Consider the following 17073-nt stretch of genomic DNA (forward strand, 5'->3'; position numbering starts at 1 on the left):
GGCCCCGCTCCCCAAAAAGAGCCTTCACCCCCCAGCTCCCCCCACACCCCCCGGCTCCTGCTGCTGCCATTGGCACCGAGGGGGGGGGGGTGTGTGGGGTGGGGTGGCAGCCAGCGTGGCCCCCCCTTCCCCCATCAGCAAAGCCGGCCTCGCTTGTCTTGGGTTTAATGTCTCTTTTTCGCTGTGGTTTTGCCCCGTTTTGCTGTATTTTACACACCAGTTGGATGTTACCGTCACATGAAGAAGAGAGAGACCTGGACAAGAGAACGGCTACGAGCGCTAGGGTTAAAACACACAAACCCCCTCCCCAGCCCACCAGGGAATGCTTCCTGGAGGAGCAGGGTGGAGGGGGGGGGGGGGCTGAGAGGTGATGGGTGGGCACCCAGCGTGGCTCCGTCCTCAGCCCAGCCGCGTCAACCTCTTCTTTTTTTTCTTTTTTAGGGGTAAAAAGAAAAGAGAATGGGCTAAAAACACGAAGTGGCCCTAAAAGCATCGTTGTTACTGCGGAGCAGGATTATGACTTCTCTCCAGATTGTCCAAAATCACCTACAGAAGGACTTTGGGGCCTGCTGACCATGGTCCCGCTGCCACCGTGGTCCCCGTGGGATGCGACAGGGATGTCCCCCCTTTGGTAGGAGAAGGAACAAGCAGCCAGGTACCCCAGGGAGGTGGTTTTTTTTTGGGGGGGGGGGGGTGTCTGGATGCAGGCTCCCCTATGGAGCACCTTGGGGTTCAGTGGGTGCCCCTCTCCATCACCCTGTGCCTGGTGGGGTGGCACTGGGTGCTGGGCCCCATTGTGGAGCAGGGGTGATGGTGATGGGGTGAAGCACTCTCATGGTCTGTAGCCAGGCTCCTGGCTGTTGGCAGCACCCCAGATGTGGCCTCGGTGGTACCCAAGGAGGGGCAGATCAGTGTCCTCCCCATGGGCGCCTTCGGAGGGGCATGGGAAGACTGAGGATTGGGGTCAATGGGCTCGCTATGGGTGCCCATGGGTGGCTGTGCCCTACCTGAGATGGCTGCGGAGCTGGCAGCACCCACCTCTTCCCCTCCTGCTGCTGTGGGTGCTGTCACATCATACCCAGTGCTGCTGGGGTCCTGCCAGCACCCATGTGCCCCATGGGGAGCTCACCACCACAGGGTGACACCATTGTCACCCCCAAACCCCTGCACCCCATGGGGCTCCCAGGAGGGTCCCATAGCCTCGGCCCCAGGGATCTGGCAGGGATCTGGCACATGAATCCCAATGGGAGATGCTGGCACTGCTCCTGCCAGGCTGGCTGCCCCAAGGAATGCCACCTACCCAGGATGGGGACAATGGCACTTGCTCCGTCCCCTATCCCCAGGGACCCCAGCGCTGGGCACAGGGCTCATGGGGGTCAGCCTGGCTGGAAGGGGATGCTCTGGGGCTCAGCATCCCTTTGTGGGTACCACCACATGGGTCAAGGCCAGTCCCTTGCCCAGCCCTATGGGGACAAGCCCAGGGTGGGGGTAACGTGGGGTGAAAGCTGGGTTAGGGGCAGGATGGAGGGGGGGTGGTCCCCACGCAGTGGGGTGAGCCCCAGGATGGGGTTCTCGACCTCCTGCTCCCAGCGAGCCCGTGGACGGAGGTAAAGCATCAAACCCAGCTAAAGGCAGTGCACAAACGAGCCCGCTTTGGCTATCGAACTGTGTCATGGCTTCCGATCCCAGGAGCCCGCGCCTGGCCCGGGAATGGGGGTTACCCCCTCCCATGGGTGCCCCCACCTTCCCCATCCCACCCCAACAGGGGGTTTGGGGAGGGCGGTGGGGATGAGGATGGGCAATGGAAGGGGGGAGCTCCATGGCCCTGCTCAGGCGACGCTGACGGCTCGGAGAGGTTCTATTGAGCTGGAAGGGGAAGGGAAAGGGGGGGACCCCTCTTGCCTGGCCCCCTGCAATGGCGGGGGGGGGGTGTTGAGGCTGGGAAGGGGCAGAGGGGCTCCCAGGGAGCGGGGCTGGAAGCACTCATTGAAGTCCTGCCCAATGGTGGGATGGGGATGGGGGGGGTCTGGCACCCATCTCCAAGCTGGGGGGGGGGGGGTTGGGGGGTGGGTCCTGGGTACCCCAGCGCTGGGATGAGGTGAAAGCAAAGGGGTTGGTGGGCTCCATCCCCCTCCTACCGCAGGGTCCCCACGAGCCGGGCGCTGTCCTGCTGGTGCCTCAGCTCCCTCCCGCCTGGGAGGCCTGAGGAAGGGTGATGGGCGCTGGGAAGGTGGGGGGACCCCCGGCCCCGCAGTCCTTGGTTTGGGGGGGGGGGTGGTGGGGGTGCTCAGGCCTTCAGCTGGTGCCACTGTGCCACTGCCTGCCGGGGACGGGCGATCATGTCCTTCCAGTGCTTCACCTCCCCGGGGCCGCTCTTCCAGGACAGGTAGATCTGGGAGGGGGGACACGACAGGAAGGACTTGGACCCATGGCTCCGCTATGGGAGCCTCCAGTCCCATCCTGCTCCCTATGTGTGTGGCTGTGTTCATCCATCAGTTTTCCATATGGTGACATGGAAAACCACGTGTGCCAAGGCCTCCCTGGAGAAGAATTTGCTGCTAATTTTGCCAACTGAAGTGATCGGCCCACTACTGGCTATGGTGGGGTGGCCAGGGCATGGGCTTCACCATCAGCATCACTGTGTTGCTTTGATGCTGCAGTGCTCCCAGCAGCTTAATGCAATGTGGTGGCATCATGGCACTGGCTGTCCATTCGTCCATTCATCATTGATCCATCCATCCATCATTGATCCATCCATCCATCCATCCGTCATTGATCCATCCATCCATCACTGATCCATCCATCCACCCATCATCCATCCATCCATCACTGATCCATCCATCCACCCAACACTGATCCTTCCATCCATCCATCATTGACCCATCCATCCATCATTGATCCATCCATCCATCCATCACTGATCCGTCCATCCATCACTGATCCATCCATCCATCCATCTGTCCATCCGTCCATCCATCATTGATCCATCCATCCATCACTGATCCATCCATCACTGATCCATCCATCCATCACTGATCCATCCATCCATCATTCATCCATCCATCCATCCATCCATCCATCCATCATTCATCCATCCATCCATCCATCCATCCATCCATCCATCCATCCATCATTGATCCATCCATCCATCACTGATCCATCTATTCATCATTGATCCATCCATCCATCCATCCATCCATCCATCCATCCATCCATCTATTCATCATTGATCCATCCATCCATCTGTCCATCCATCACTGATCCATCCATCCATCCATCCATCCATCCATCCATCACTGATCGATCCATCCATCCATCATCCATCCATCCATCACTGATCCATCCATCCATCCATCCATCATTGATCCATCCATCCATCCATCACTGATCCATCCATCCATTCACCCATCATTGATCCATCCAACCACTGACCCATCATCCATCCATCCTGATGGCACAGTCATGCTCATGCCACCAGTGATGCTCCCACTGGGGACACTCCTGTCCATCTCCAGCATCCCACCATTCCATCCCACCCCTTCCCAGCTTCATCCCAATCTCCACGTTTCCTTGATGACAGCACTGCATTGGGGGATCACCAGCTCTCTTTTGCCATCACTACTCTAAGGAGCAGTGAGCTCAATGGGTTTAACTGCATCAAATCCAGAGGGAGGGAATTCCTCCCTTCCTGTTTTTGGGAAGTGGTGGGTAATCCCGGTGTGGGGATGGAGGCTGGGGTCTGTCTGGGGGTGGACCCACCATGGCACACAGGAGCCATAGGAGGCTTCAATTTGTGTCTTGCTATAGGTAGACTTACGCAGGTTGAAGCTCACCATGGCACAGGCTATGGGCATGGGGCTCCATCATCTCAATGCTCATAGAACCATAGAACGGTTTGGGTTGGAAAGGACCTTCAGATCATCCAGTTCCAACCCCCCTCACACCAGATGAGTCCTTGCCACCACACACCATGGCCGTGCAAAGCCAACGCAAGGGAACCCCACCACACTCCACCTTCCTCTTCAGCTTGAGCTGACACCACCGAGCAGGGACCCGGTTGTCCCCCATCTGCCACCCTTATGTAGGACCCTCCACCCCACCCCGGTGCCATGGGACCCACCTTGCCGATGACATCGTTGCGGCTCAGCCTGTCCTTGTCCATGACGGTGATGACGATGGTGGTCTCGCGCAGCCGCTCCGTGGGGATGTCGAAGGCGAAGGACTCGTTGAAGACGGGGTTCAGGCACCGTTTCATCACCACCGTCTTCTTCTTCTCCACCCGCTTGTCCTTGTACATCAGCCAAACCTTCACGTAGGGGTCTGGGTTGGGGGGGGACACACAGGAGATGCTCTCAGCCCTGGCCTGGCATGGAGCAATGGTACCCAACGCGGTGAGAGGTGGAGCTCGTACCTGACGTGCCCCCGATGTCCATGGCTTTGAGGTTCCGTGCTTTGATGATGTTCACCACGATGGAGTTGGCGGAGGGGTTGTAGCACAGCGACAGCAGCAGCTCCCCACGGCTTCCCTGTGGGACCCACAGAGGCCCGAGCCTTGAGAGGGCACCCAAAGCCCCCATGTCCCACTGTGGGTGCTGAGATGGGAACCCCTCTTCTGGAGCTGTCCCAAGGTGGGGCTTTGGGGCCACAGGGAAAATCAGGGCAGGAGGAAACGGGGCCGTTCCCACTGGGACATTGTGTGGTCCTGCTGGAGGCAACTTTCAGTTTAGATCTAGTCAAACCAGCTTGTTTTGACCCAAAATGAGATGCTCTGGACTATTTTGGATCTAGCCAAAATGGCTTGTTTTGACCCAAAATGAGATGCTCTGGACTATTCTTGATCTAGCCAAAATGGCTTGTTTTGACCCAAAAGGAGATGCTCTGGGCTATTCTAGATCTAGCCAAAATGGCTTGTTTTGACCCAAAATGAGATGCTCTGGGCTATTCTAGATCTAGCCAAAATGGCTTGTTTTGACTCAAAATGAGATGCTCTGGACTATTCTAGATCTAGCCAAAATGGCTTGTTTTGACCCAAAAGGAGATGCTCTGGGCTATTCTAGATCTAGCCAAGAAGGCTTGTTTTGACCCAAAATGAGACGCTCTGGACTATTTTGGATCTAGCCAAAATGGCTTGTTTTGACCCAAAATGAGATGCTCTGGACTATTTTGGATCTAGCCAAAATGGCTTGTTTTGACCGAAAATGAGATGCTCTGGGCTATTCTAGATCTAGCCAAAATGGCTTGTTTTGACCCAAAAGGAGATGCTCTGGGCTATTCTAGATCTAGCCAAAATGGCTTGTTTTGACCCAAAAGGAGATGCTCTGGGCTATTCTAGATCTAGCCAAAATGGCTTCTTTTGACCCAAAAGGAGATGCGCTGAGCTATTCTAGATCTAGCCAAAATGGCTTGTTTTGACCCAAAAGGAGACCCTCTGGGCTATTCTAGATCTAGCCAAAATGGCTTGTTTTGACCCAAAAGGAGATGCTCTGGGCTATTCTAGATCTAGCCAAAATGGCTTGTTTTGACCCAAAAGGAGATGCTCTGGGCTATTCTAGATCTAGCCAAAATGGCTTGTTTTGACCCAAAAAGAGAAGCTCTGGACTATTTTAGATCTAGCCAAGAAGGCTTGTTTTGACCCAAAAGGAGATGCTCTGGACTATTCTAGATCTAGTCAAAATGGCTTGTTTTGACCCAAAATGAGACGCTCTGGACTATTTTGGATCTAGCCAAAATGGCTTGTTTTGACCCAAAATGAGATGCTCTGGGCTATTCTAGATCTAGCCAAAATGGCTTGTTTTGACCCAAAAAGAGATGCTCTGGACTATTTTGGATCTAGCCAAAATGGCTTGTTTTGACCCAAAATGAGATGCTCTGGGCTATTCTAGATCTAGCCAAAATGGCTTGTTTTGACCCAAAATGAGATGCTCTGGACTATTTTGGATCTAGCCAAAATAGCTTGTTTTGACCCAAAAGGAGATGCTCCGGACTATTCTAGATCTAGCCCAAATCGCTTGTTTTGACCCAAAATGAGATGCTCTGGACTATTCTAGATCTAGCCAAAATGGCTTATTTTGACCCAAAAGGAGACGCTCTGGACTATTCTAGATCTAGCCAAGAAGGCTTGTTTTGACCCAAAAGGAGATGCGCTGGGCTATTCTAGATCTAGCCAAAATGGCTTGTTTTGACCCAAAATGAGATGCTCTGGACTATTTTGGATCTAGCCAAAATGGCTTGTTTTGACCCAAAAGGAGATGCTCTGGACTATTCTAGATCTAGCCCAAATGGCTTGTTTTGACCCAAAAGGAGATGCTCTGGACTATTTTGGATCGAGCCAAAATGGCTTTTTTTGACCCAAAAGGAGATGCTCTGGACTATTCCAGATCTAGCCAAAATGGCTTGTTTTGACCCAAAATGAGATGCTCTGGACTATTCTAGATCTAGCCCAAATGGCTTGTTTTGACCCAAAATGAGATGCTCTGGACTATTTTGGATCTAGCCAAAATGGCTTGTTTTGACCCAAAAGGAGACCCTCTGGACTATTCTAGATCTAGCCAAAATGGCTTGTTTTGACACAAAATGAGATGCTCTGGACTATTTTGGATCTAGCCCAAATGGCTTGTTTTGACCCAAAAAGAGATGCTCTGGACTATTCTAGATCTAGCCAAGAAGGCTTGTTTTGACCCAAAATGAGATGCTCTGGGCTATTCTAGATCTAGCCCAAATGGCTTGTTTTGACCCAAAAAGAGATGCTCTGGGCTATTCTAGATCTAGCCCAAATGGCTTGTTTTGACCCAAAAAGAGATGCTCTGGGCTATTCTAGATCTAGCCCAAATGGCTTGTTTTGACCCAAAATGAGACGCTCTGGACTATTTTGGATCTAGCCAAAATGGCTTGTTTTGACCCAAAATGAGATGCTCTGGGCTATTCTAGATCTAGCCAAGAAGGCTTGTTTTGACCCAAAAGGAGATGCGCTGGGCTGTTCTAGATCTAGCCAAAATGGCTTTTTTTGACCCAAAATGAGATGCTCTGGGCTATTCTAGATCTAGCCAAAATGGCTTGTTTTGACCCAAAATGAGATGCTCTGGACTATTCTAGATCTAGCCAAAATGGCTTTTTTTGACCCAAAATGAGATGCTCTGGGCTATTCTAGATCTAGCCCAAATGGCTTGTTTTGACCCAAAATGAGACGCTCTGGACTATTCTAGATCTAGCCAAGAAGGCTTGTTTTGACCCAAAATGAGATGCTCTGGGCTATTCTAGATCTAGCCAAAATGGCTTGTTTTGACCCAAAATGAGATGCTCTGGACTATTTTGGATCTAGCCAAAATAGCTTGTTTTGACCCAAAAGGAGATGCTCTGGACTATTCTAGATCTAGCCCAAATGGCTTGTTTTGACCCAAAATGAGATGCTCTGGGCTATTCTAGATCTAGCCAAAATGGCTTGTTTTGACCCAAAATGAGATGCTCTGGACTATTCTAGATCTAGCCAAAATGGCTTGTTTTGACCCAAAAGGAGATGCTCTGGGCTATTCTAGATCTAGCCAAAATGGCTTGTTTTGACCCAAAATGAGATGCTCTGGACTATTTTGGATCTAGCCAAAATGGCTTGTTTTGACCCAAAAGGAGATGCTCTGGACTATTCTAGATCTAGCCCAAATGGCTTGTTTTGACCCAAAAGGAGATGCTCTGGACTATTTTGGATCTAGCCAAAATGGCTTTTTTTGACCCAAAAGGAGATGCTCTGGGCTATTCCAGATCTAGCCAAAATGGCTTGTTTTGACCCAAAATGAGATGCTCTGGACTATTTTGGTTCTAGCCAAAATGGCTTCTTTTGACCCAAAAGGAGATGCGCTGGGCTATTCTAGATCTAGCCAAAATGGCTTGTTTTGACCCAAAAGGAGACCCTCTGGACTATTCTAGATCTAGCCAAAATGGCTTGTTTTGACCCAAAAAGAGATGCTCCGGACTATTCTAGATCTAGCCCAAATGGCTTGTTTTGACCCAAAAAGAGATGCTCCGGACTATTCTAGATCTAGCCCAAATGGCTTGTTTTGACCCAAAAAGAGATGCTCTGGGCTATTCTAGATCTAGCCAAAATGGCTTGTTTTGACCCAAAATGAGACGCTCTGGACTATTTTGGATCTAGCCAAAATGGCTTGTTTTGACCCAAAATGAGATGCTCTGGGCTATTCTAGATCTAGCCAAAATGGCTTGTTTTGACCCAAAATGAGATGCTCTGGACTATTCTAGATCTAGCCAAAATGGCTTATTTTGACCCAAAAGGAGACGCTCTGGACTATTCTAGATCTAGTCAAAATGGCTTGTTTTGACCCAAAATGAGATGCTCTGGACTATTCTAGATCTAGTCAAAATGGCTTGTTTTGACCCAAAAGGAGATGCTCTGGGCTATTCTAGATCTAGCCAAAATGGCTTGTTTTGACCCAAAATGAGACGCTCTGGACTATTCTAGATCTAGCCAAGAAGGCTTGTTTTGACCCAAAATGAGATGCTCTGGGCTATTCTAGATCTAGCCAAAATGGCTTGTTTTGACCCAAAATGAGATGCTCTGGACTATTTTTGATCTAGCCAAAATGGCTTGTTTTGACCCAAAATGAGATGCTCTGGACTATTCTAGATCTAGCCAAAATGGCTTGTTTTGACCCAAAATGAGATGCTCTGGACTATTCTAGATCTAGCCCAAATGGCTTGTTTTGACCCAAAATGAGATGCTCTGGACTATTTTGGATCTAGCCAAAATGGCTTGTTTTGACCCAAAATGAGACGCTCTGGCAGCTTTGCACGTTAAAATAAAGATGTGGGATGAGAAACCCGTCCAATGGACACCAAACCTCCTCCCAAGGCAGAAAAGTCCCCATCGGGGTAGCAAGAAGGTGCTGGTCCCATTGGGACACCCCAGAAACGGGGGGAGCCTCCCCTTGAGGACTGTGCCCCTGTTTTGGAGGGGGAGCAGGGCCTTACGCTGCCATCGCTGCAGGGCTTCAGGTCCTTCCAGAAGGTCTGCATCTGGGTGAGATCCACCTTGTTGAGGGGGATGGACACCTCCCCAATGGGGTCGTTGCGACTGAAGCGGTCGTAGTCCAGCACCTGGAGGTACAGCACCCGCTGCACCACCTTCTCGTAGGGGAACCCTGTGCCAGAGATGGAAGAGGAGGAAGAGCCATCATGGTCATGCCAATGAGCACCCGATACTCTTCCTTGTGTTGATGGGGAGATGTTGACACGAGGGAGCAGACCATGGCGTGAGCGGTGGTAGGTTAATTCCCATGTACGCACCCACCCATGGGTGCTTGATGGGAGAAGAAGGACCCCCCCACATGTCCCTTATATGCAGAGCAAACACCTCCAACGCGGCCTTGATAGCTTGGCCAACCCATCTCATCAGCGGTAGCCATCACGTTGGCGGCTTGAGCTGAGCAGACCCAGCCAAGGAGGGAGGGAATAGGGTCCCACCACCGCCCTGCTCCCATCCCAGTCCACTCCAGCCCATCCCAACCCCTACCTTCGAAGAGGAAGGTCTCATTCCAATGCGGGTTGAGGTTCTTCCGCTTCACCTTGGTCTCCAGCTTGTGCTTCTTGTCGGGGAGCAGGTAGATCTTGACAAAGGGGTCGCTGGTGCCGCTGAAGTCCTTGGCCGGCAGCTCCTGCGCCTTCATGATCTTCACGGTCAGGGTGGACTCCTGGAAGTTGTAGCCGACGCTGAACTGGATGCGGCCCAGGTTCTCCCGGCTGATGCCATCGTGGGCCTCGTCATCCTCGGAGCCCGGAGAGAGCTGTGGCAAGGGGAGAAGGGCGATGAGCTCCTGGGGACCACCAGTGGGGTCTGCACATCCTTGTCCCCCCCCTTTTCAGCACCTCTACACCAGCACCCAACCTCCAACCCTGCGAGCTGTCGCTGGGCATCAGCTTCTCAACCAGCCCCCTGTCAGCAGCATCACCTCGGATGACTCCTGGCTCCGCGCCGTGCATCCCAAGGATGGGAAGTGCCAATTAGCCAAATTCCTCCTGACAACCATCCCTCACATCTCCATCACTGCTTCATCATGCTTGGCCCCGGGGGGATGGCTGCGTCACCTCGGTTGTGACACGGACGTGCCACTGCTTAAGGCACCGGGTGGGCACAGGGAAGAGCCAGAGGGATGCGAGAAGACACCCATATGGTACCCAGCCAGGGCTACCAACCATGGGGAGCCCGTCCCCATCACTCCCCATCACCCACCATGAGCATCTCGCTGGTCAGGGAGTTGACCAGGTCGGAGACGGAGGAGCGAGGCTCCGTCTTGCGGTCGGACTCATCGTGCGGCGGCTGCCCGGGCACCGGTGCCGTGGTCACCGCCTTGCCACCGGCCGGTAACCTGGGGAAAGAGAGGCCGGGACTCAGAGGAGAGGGGCTGAGAGCCGAGGGTGAGACAGCGAGGGGCTCCCCGGGCACCCTCTCCCAGCGGATGCTGCGCCTGGGCTGGGATGCAGGGCTGGGATGCAGGGATACCCCGCGCCGGCGGCTGCGTGCCACCAGCATCCCCGCCTCCTGGTTGGTGCAGGCAGCTGGTTCTGCCTGTGCTGCTGCCAGCTCGTGCCCTAAGACCTGCGCACACCACCTCAGAGCACAACAGAAGGTCCCACGGTGCCCATGTCTCCCCCAGCACCAGCAGAACCCATGGTGATACTGGGCCAGCCACTCAGCCATGTGGCCACCCAGTCCCTGTCTGCACCTCACACGGCCCCTTTCCACCCTGGTGAGGTCCAGTGTAGCTGACACACTGTGAGTGAGCTCGGCACCCGGTGCCAACCACCCCTTGTCCCTCTGCCATAGAGCCCCCCTGTGCCCCACAGCCAGGACCACTGCCCTGGTTCTAGAGAGCGGGTCTGGAGGGGCTGCGGCTCCTGGCTGGTTGCGGGATGATGGACACGGTGCCAGGGAGGGAACATCCCAGAGGGAAGGTGGAGAGCCAGGAGCACACAAACAGAGCAGCAATGGAGGCACCCCACCAAGGCCACGCTGCCACGATGCACAGGGCCAACAGGGATGGGGCAGCACCGGGTGGCCCCATGGTGCAAAGGGAGGGTACGTGCACACAGACAGCACCCCACGCTGCACCCAGCCCGAGCCGAGACACGATGCTGGGGTACACACAGCCCCAGAACGGCCCCACAAGGTCACAAAGCCACCATCATGCCACTGGGACACGCCAAGCACACGCAGACACGCACACACACACTGATGGAGATGCAGAAGGGGGACCTGGGGGGTGATGGGGGTGGCAGCACCGGGGGGCCGCCCTCTCACACACGCACGCGGTTCAGCCGCCCCGCTGGGACGGCACCAAGCGAGGACCGGAGAGCCCGAGGTAGCTGGGGAGGTAAAACCGGGTTAAAACCAGAGGGAAAATGGAAGCAGAGGAGCTGGTGGTGGGAGCCGCTGGGGCGAGAGGCGCCGGTGGAGCCGTGGGTGCCGGGGTGCGGGCACCGTGTGCCAGCGGAGGTCGAGGACAGCAAGAAAGAAAGAGCAAGGAAAGAGCAAGAGAAGGAGGAGAAGCATCATCCGCTGCTGGCCTGCAGGGAGGGAATGGGGAGAGAGGAGCGGGGAGGTGAACGGACGGAGAGAGCTTGCTTGGTCGCCGGGACAGGAGCCGCGCCGAGGAGCCGGGCTGGAGCCGCCGGGGATGGGCTGGAAGGAAGAAGCTGAGAACTAGGGATGGAGGAAACGTTTTGGGGTGGAAGAGCGGGAGGTCGGCAGCGCCGGGTGGGCAGGAAGGAGCAGAGGGTGAAGCCAATGCTGGCTGAGCCCCCCTCCGTGTCCCATGGGATGCAGGGGAATAGGGAGCAAGGGATGGATGTGGAGGCCATGCATGCGCCGGGATGGGGCTTTGGGACCAGCGAGCTGGGGGAAGCAGGGAGCAGGGTCTTGCTGCGGCCCCCACCGCCACGCAGGGACCCCCATCCCCGTCAGCCAGCACAGGGCAGGTAGCACGGGCCCGTCTGCTCAGCGCGGAGCCGGCTAAAGGGAAGTGCTAAAAGATGGAGCAAAACCAAGCGGGTGCAGGGTTAAAAATAGGCGCTGGGAGAGAACGGTGCCAGTTCATCCCCACGGCGAGCACACGGCGGGGGGGGGGGGCAGAACCCGCCGGCTTCACACCTCCTCCCCGCTCCCGAGAGGGGATTAACACCCGCTCCCGGCAGCACAGGGCCCCTCTGCTCCTGTCGGGGCTGGTGCCAGATGTGGTGCTGAGCCTTTGGCACCCCGAGAAGGCAGGAGCAGGCGGAGGCGCAGCTTGCTTGGAGGAAAAAGGGGAGTAACGCGTGTGTCCGTGTCCCCCCCCCCCCCCCCCCCAAGCCTGTTGCGCTTGCTCTGCCCCTGGTTGAGCACTGAGGCTCTAAGGGATGAACACAAGCCGCTGCAGGGATGTCCGCGCATCCCTCGGGGTGCTGCCAGCCCCGCACCGGGCTGCAAACGGCGCGATGGACCAGACATGCGTTAGGATGGGATGCGGCATCATCGGGGGCATCCCATCCGTGCGTCCCTGCTCCCGAGGTGGGCCCCCCCCCCCCCCCGCCCCCAGCATGCAGCCGGGATGGGAGGGCTGGAGGTGGGGATGGCAGGAGGGGAAGGGCAGGGAGGGAGGAGGAAGGGATTAAGGGGTGGGGGGGTTCCTCTCGGTGCCGCTGCTCCAAAGGCAGAACCGCGGATGCCGGCGGGCGAGAGCTGCAGTCGTGCCGGTGCCCGCTGGGGCCACCCTGTGCCGCTCCAACCTTGGCGCTCCACGAGGCCAGCCTCCTCCTCCTCCTCCTCCTCCACCCTGCGTGAGGCCCTGGTCTCCTCCTGCGGGACTGCCCTCGTCCTCGCTCATACCTCTTGTCCCCCTGAGCGTTCGGCTGGTTCGGCTGCGTCCCAGCGGGTTGCAGGTCGGGGATATTGGCAAAGTCATCTTGCTCTGAGAGTCCCAAAACCAGGGATAACACCACCATCCGGCCTTCCCTGCCCAGGCATCCCCGCAGGCAGCGGGAGAGAGAGAAAGAGAAAGAGGAGAACACAGCATCAGGCAGAGAACAGGCAGGAGCCGCTGGCGCACCGAGGGTCCCCCGATGGCAAAGGGACCCCGGCTCTGCCCGCTGGAGGTGATGGGCACAGAGGGCTGTGGGGAGAAAGGTGCCAGCTCCTGGGACACATGGGTACCACCACCACCCTTCTCCTCCACTGGTCCAGGCAGGGAGGATGCCAAAGTCCTGCCGAGGGGGAAAGATGATGCCCAGAGGGGCTGGGGATAAGGGGCAGAGCAACAGGAGCGAGGTGCCAGCATCCTTCCAGGGAGGAGGAGATAGCAGTGCCGTGGCTGAGGCTCTTTGCCAGTCTCTGGCACTGCTGGCACAGCCTCCCCGGGCCTGTAACCACGTTTATGCCATGGTGATAGCAGGATAAAGAGGAAAAGCAAAGTGAAAGCTTTGGGAAGCAGCTCTGGTGAATGGAAGCAGCTCCTCCGCCGGGAAGCAGTGCGCTGGGTCGGCACATTGCAGCTCTGCGGCTCTTCCTCCCATCCCAGCAATAAAGGCTGGGATCCAGCACCAGGAAACAGGGGGAATGCGACCCTTGGGATGGCGAATGAGGCACATCACATTGGGAAGCTGGCAAATGGGGCCTCTTGTGGGAGAGGGCAGAGCTGGCATCAGGAAGAGCCGGCAGGCACCGGCTGGCTCGTGGTGAGGATGGGGGGTTCAACTTCTCCATTGCTGCCTATGGAGGCAGAAGTGGGGTGGGCAGCCAAATTCGTGTCTCTTAGGGCATTTCCCACCTAACCCTGATGCAGAAGGTGCTGCACTGAGCAGGATCAGACCTGTGTCCCCTACCCTGAGCACTACCAGCCTGTGGGAAGCGCATCCAGGACCTCAGCATCCCCTTTCCTGGGGCTCTGGGTGGCAAACAGAGGCCAAGGGGGAGCAGGAGGACCCTGGGGAGGATGGAGGCTGGGGGGGGGGGGGGGGGCTGTCTCCATGGAGGAGTGACAGTGTCATGTGCTGGGATGTGGTCACAGCACGGGACTCAGATTAGCCCTCAGTGCTTGAGGGCTGAGAGGCAGTGCTGATACAGGAGATAGGGTTAAGCCAGATTAAAGACCACACGACTGCAGCAGCTCGATATCGGGGCTGAACAGATGCTCACCCCTGCACGGGGGCCACCACCACTGTGGCTGACACCCCCCATTCCTCCTTGGGGCAATGTCATTCCTTGGGGACCGCACCAGTGGCTGTCCCATGGGCTGGAAAATCCCTGCACTCCCTGGGGACCAAAGGAGACCTGAGCACCCACATGGAGAGTGATGGGCAGCAAAGCCAGAGGGCAAAGGAAGTTGGGGAGGGTGAGGGGTCTATCCCTGAGCCCCCAGGTTGGGTGAGCTGGGATGGGGATGGAGGGAGCCGGCTCTTCCCCATGGCCGTGGGTAGCGGTTCCCTGAGGAGGAGCTGGCTGAGCAGAGGAGAGAGCAGAGGGGAATGCAGCAGAGAGGAGACGAGAAGGAGAAAGAGAAGGAGAAGGAGGAGAAGAAGAAAGAGGAGAAGGAAAGGTGGAGGAGAAGGAAAGGAGAAGGAAAAGGAAGAGAAGGAAAGGAGGAGGGAAAGGAGAAGGAAAAGGAAGAGAAGGAAAGGAGGAGGAAAAGGAGAAGGAGAAGGAAAGAAGGAGGAAAAGGAAGAGAAGGAGGAGGAGATGGAAGAGGAGAGGAAGAGAGAGAAGTGGAGAGGGGAGAGGAGAAAGGAGAGCATTGGGAGAGCAGAGGAGAGAGAATGTGAAGGGGAGCAGAAGAGAATGCCACGGAGAGAGCCATGGAGGGAGCAAATGAGAGAGCGAAAGAGAAAGCAAAGGACAGAGCAGTGGAGAGAGCAAAGGCAGGAGCAAAGGAGCCAGCCAAGGGGAGAGCAGAAGAGCGCGCACTTACAGGAAGGACTTCATGTCCAAGCCGCGGTTGCGGATCTGCCCCACCACATGGTCCCAGCTGCCGGGGTTGGAGCGGCTCCGGCCGCCGGCCGTCTGATGCTTGGAGCCGGCGGCGATGCCGGGGCGCGCCTGGCCCCCGCGGGAGCCCCGGGCGGTGCCGGTGCCGGCCGAGGAGCCGCTGTGAGCCTGGAGGTGACCCAGGCTCTGGCTGGTGGTGGGCTGGCTGTGGTTGGAGCGCTGGTGCTGGCTGAGGGGCTGCTGCAGACTTTGCTGGCGCATGAGCGTGCGGGGCCTCTGGCATTTGGGGTCGCCTGCTGAGGTGGGGATATACTCAAGGGTAGTGGCTGTGGACAAGGTGGAGTCCTCGAAACTTAGGGAGAGGAAGGGCAGAGGAGAGGAGAGAAAGGAGAAGAAGGTGAAGGGGTAGAATTGGAGGAAGGAAAAGAAGAGAGTTAGAGAGAAGATGCCCCAGCGCAGGGAGCGCTCCGGCAGCGCCCAGCGGATGCAGCCACCGGTTCCTCTGCCCCTGCGCCCCGGCTCGCCGCTGGCCCGGCGCTGTCGCCCCGCTGCCATGTCGCTGGTGATGGGGGTGATGGTGCTGGGTGCCCTCCCTCTCCCGTGCCTGCCGTGCAGCAGCGGGCACCTTCCCAGCGCGCCGGGCGACCTCATCTGCCAGCTGAGGAATTAGGCTGCTGCGTGGAAGGCGAGTCCCGTGGCGCCCGCTCACGTGCTGCCGGTCCCCATCCCCATCTCCATCCCTCCCAACCCGGCACCCGCTGGGCCTCAGCATCACCCGTCCCATGGGACTGTGTCAAATGGGGTCCCACAGTGATGGAGAGGGTCGAGCCACCCGTGGTGGGGACGAGCCAGCAAGCTCCCCAGCGGTGAGGGGAGGGACCCCGTTAGGGTCCAGCCACGCTCCCAGTGCTCCGATAGTGGGATGGGGGTGATGCAGACGCGGGCCCAGTGGGATAGGGAGAGCAGGGAAGCCCGGCCCTGCGTGGAACGGGTTCATCTGGTTGTTGGAAAGGGAACAGCGGGTGCGGGAAGCGGCGGTGCCCATCGCTGGCCATGCAGCACATGCGTGGCATGGCCCATGCAGCCAGGCACGGTGCTGATGCCCACAGCAGCCTGCAAAGCTCGTGGCCGTGAGACCAAGGAGGGTCCATCCAGCCTGGCCAAAGCCCCCAGGACCGCACCAGGCCTGGCCCCACCTCCAGCAATAGCCACGGAGCCAACCGCGGTCCCCTGCATGGTGAAGCTGTGCCGTCGCGCATTGCCAGCAGCGGGGGGCAGAGGGGAGGGGGGGGGGGAAGGATAAAGAGCTTACAACATAAAAAATAGAGGGGAAGAAAGAGCGAAAGGGGAGAGAAAGGGAGAGAGGAGGGGGGGGGGTGAGAGGAGCTGAGAGCTGGGATGGATCCAGCCCCATGGAAGGGCTGAAGGCAGCTGGGCAGTGCCCGGGCGCTGCTCCGTGCGTCTCCCCCCCCCTGTGCCTGCCGCCGACCTCCTTTTGCTTTCCTCCCCAGTCCCAAATTAGTTCCATTTACAACCTCTCACTCACAGGAAACTAAATCTGGCTCCTCTCGGCCCCGAGCCAGCCGGAGGTGCGAGCTCCTGCCAGCACCGTGCCAGGCGGCAGCACACCCTGCCTGCACCCTGCCTGCACCCTGTACAACCTGCCTGCACCCTGCACACACTGCAGGTACCCTGTACACCCTGCTTGTACCCTGCACACCCTGCTTGTACCCTGCATACCCTGCCTACATGCTGCACACCCTGCCTGCACCCTGCCTGCATCCCCTCAACCTGCCTGCACCCTGCACACACTGCAGGTACCCTGCACACCCTGCTTGTACCCTGCATACCCTGCCTACATGCTGCACACCCTGCCTGCACCCTGCCTGCATCCCCTCAACCTGCCTGCACTCTGCACACACTGCAGGTACCCTGTACACCCTGCTTGTACCCTGCATACCCTGCCTACATGCTGCACACCCTGCCTGCATCCCCTCAACCTGCCTGCACCCTGCACACACTGCAGGTACCCTGTACACCCTGCTTGTACCCTGCATACCCTGCCTACATGCTGCACACCCTGCCTGCACCCTGCCTGCAGCCCCTCAACCTGCCTG

General features: G+C 57.1%; 1 protein-coding gene across 5 annotated transcripts in view; it reads right to left on the reverse strand.

Annotated features, from left to right (window-relative positions):
• Positions 1 to 2273: 2273 nt before the first annotated feature.
• The window catches only part of SYT7 (synaptotagmin 7), a 39026-nt gene continuing 24226 nt past the window's right edge, over positions 2274 to 17073 (reverse strand). For 2 of the 5 annotated variants that reach the window (XM_057410643.1, XM_057410642.1), the window contains 6 exons: positions 10235 to 10370; positions 9518 to 9788; positions 8977 to 9146; positions 4412 to 4526; positions 4121 to 4320; positions 2274 to 2392 (listed from right to left, as the gene is read on the reverse strand). In XM_057410643.1, coding sequence (XP_057266626.1) covers positions 2288 to 2392; positions 4121 to 4320; positions 4412 to 4526; positions 8977 to 9146; positions 9518 to 9788; positions 10235 to 10370 — 997 coding nt within the window. In that variant the 3' untranslated portion in view covers positions 2274 to 2287. Of the gene's footprint in view, positions 2393 to 4120; positions 4321 to 4411; positions 4527 to 8976; positions 9147 to 9517; positions 9789 to 10234; positions 10371 to 12865; positions 12992 to 14939; positions 15309 to 17073 lie in introns of all 5 variants that reach the window. The other 3 variants (XM_057410639.1, XM_057410641.1, XM_057410640.1) reach the window with 3 other exon arrangements.

This window comes from Pezoporus wallicus, unplaced genomic scaffold, assembly GCF_028554395.1.
Source record: "Pezoporus wallicus isolate ANWC-B61680 ecotype Strahan unplaced genomic scaffold, APGP_CSIRO_Pwel_v1 contig_8787, whole genome shotgun sequence".
NCBI lineage: Eukaryota > Metazoa > Chordata > Aves > Psittaciformes > Psittacidae > Pezoporus > Pezoporus wallicus.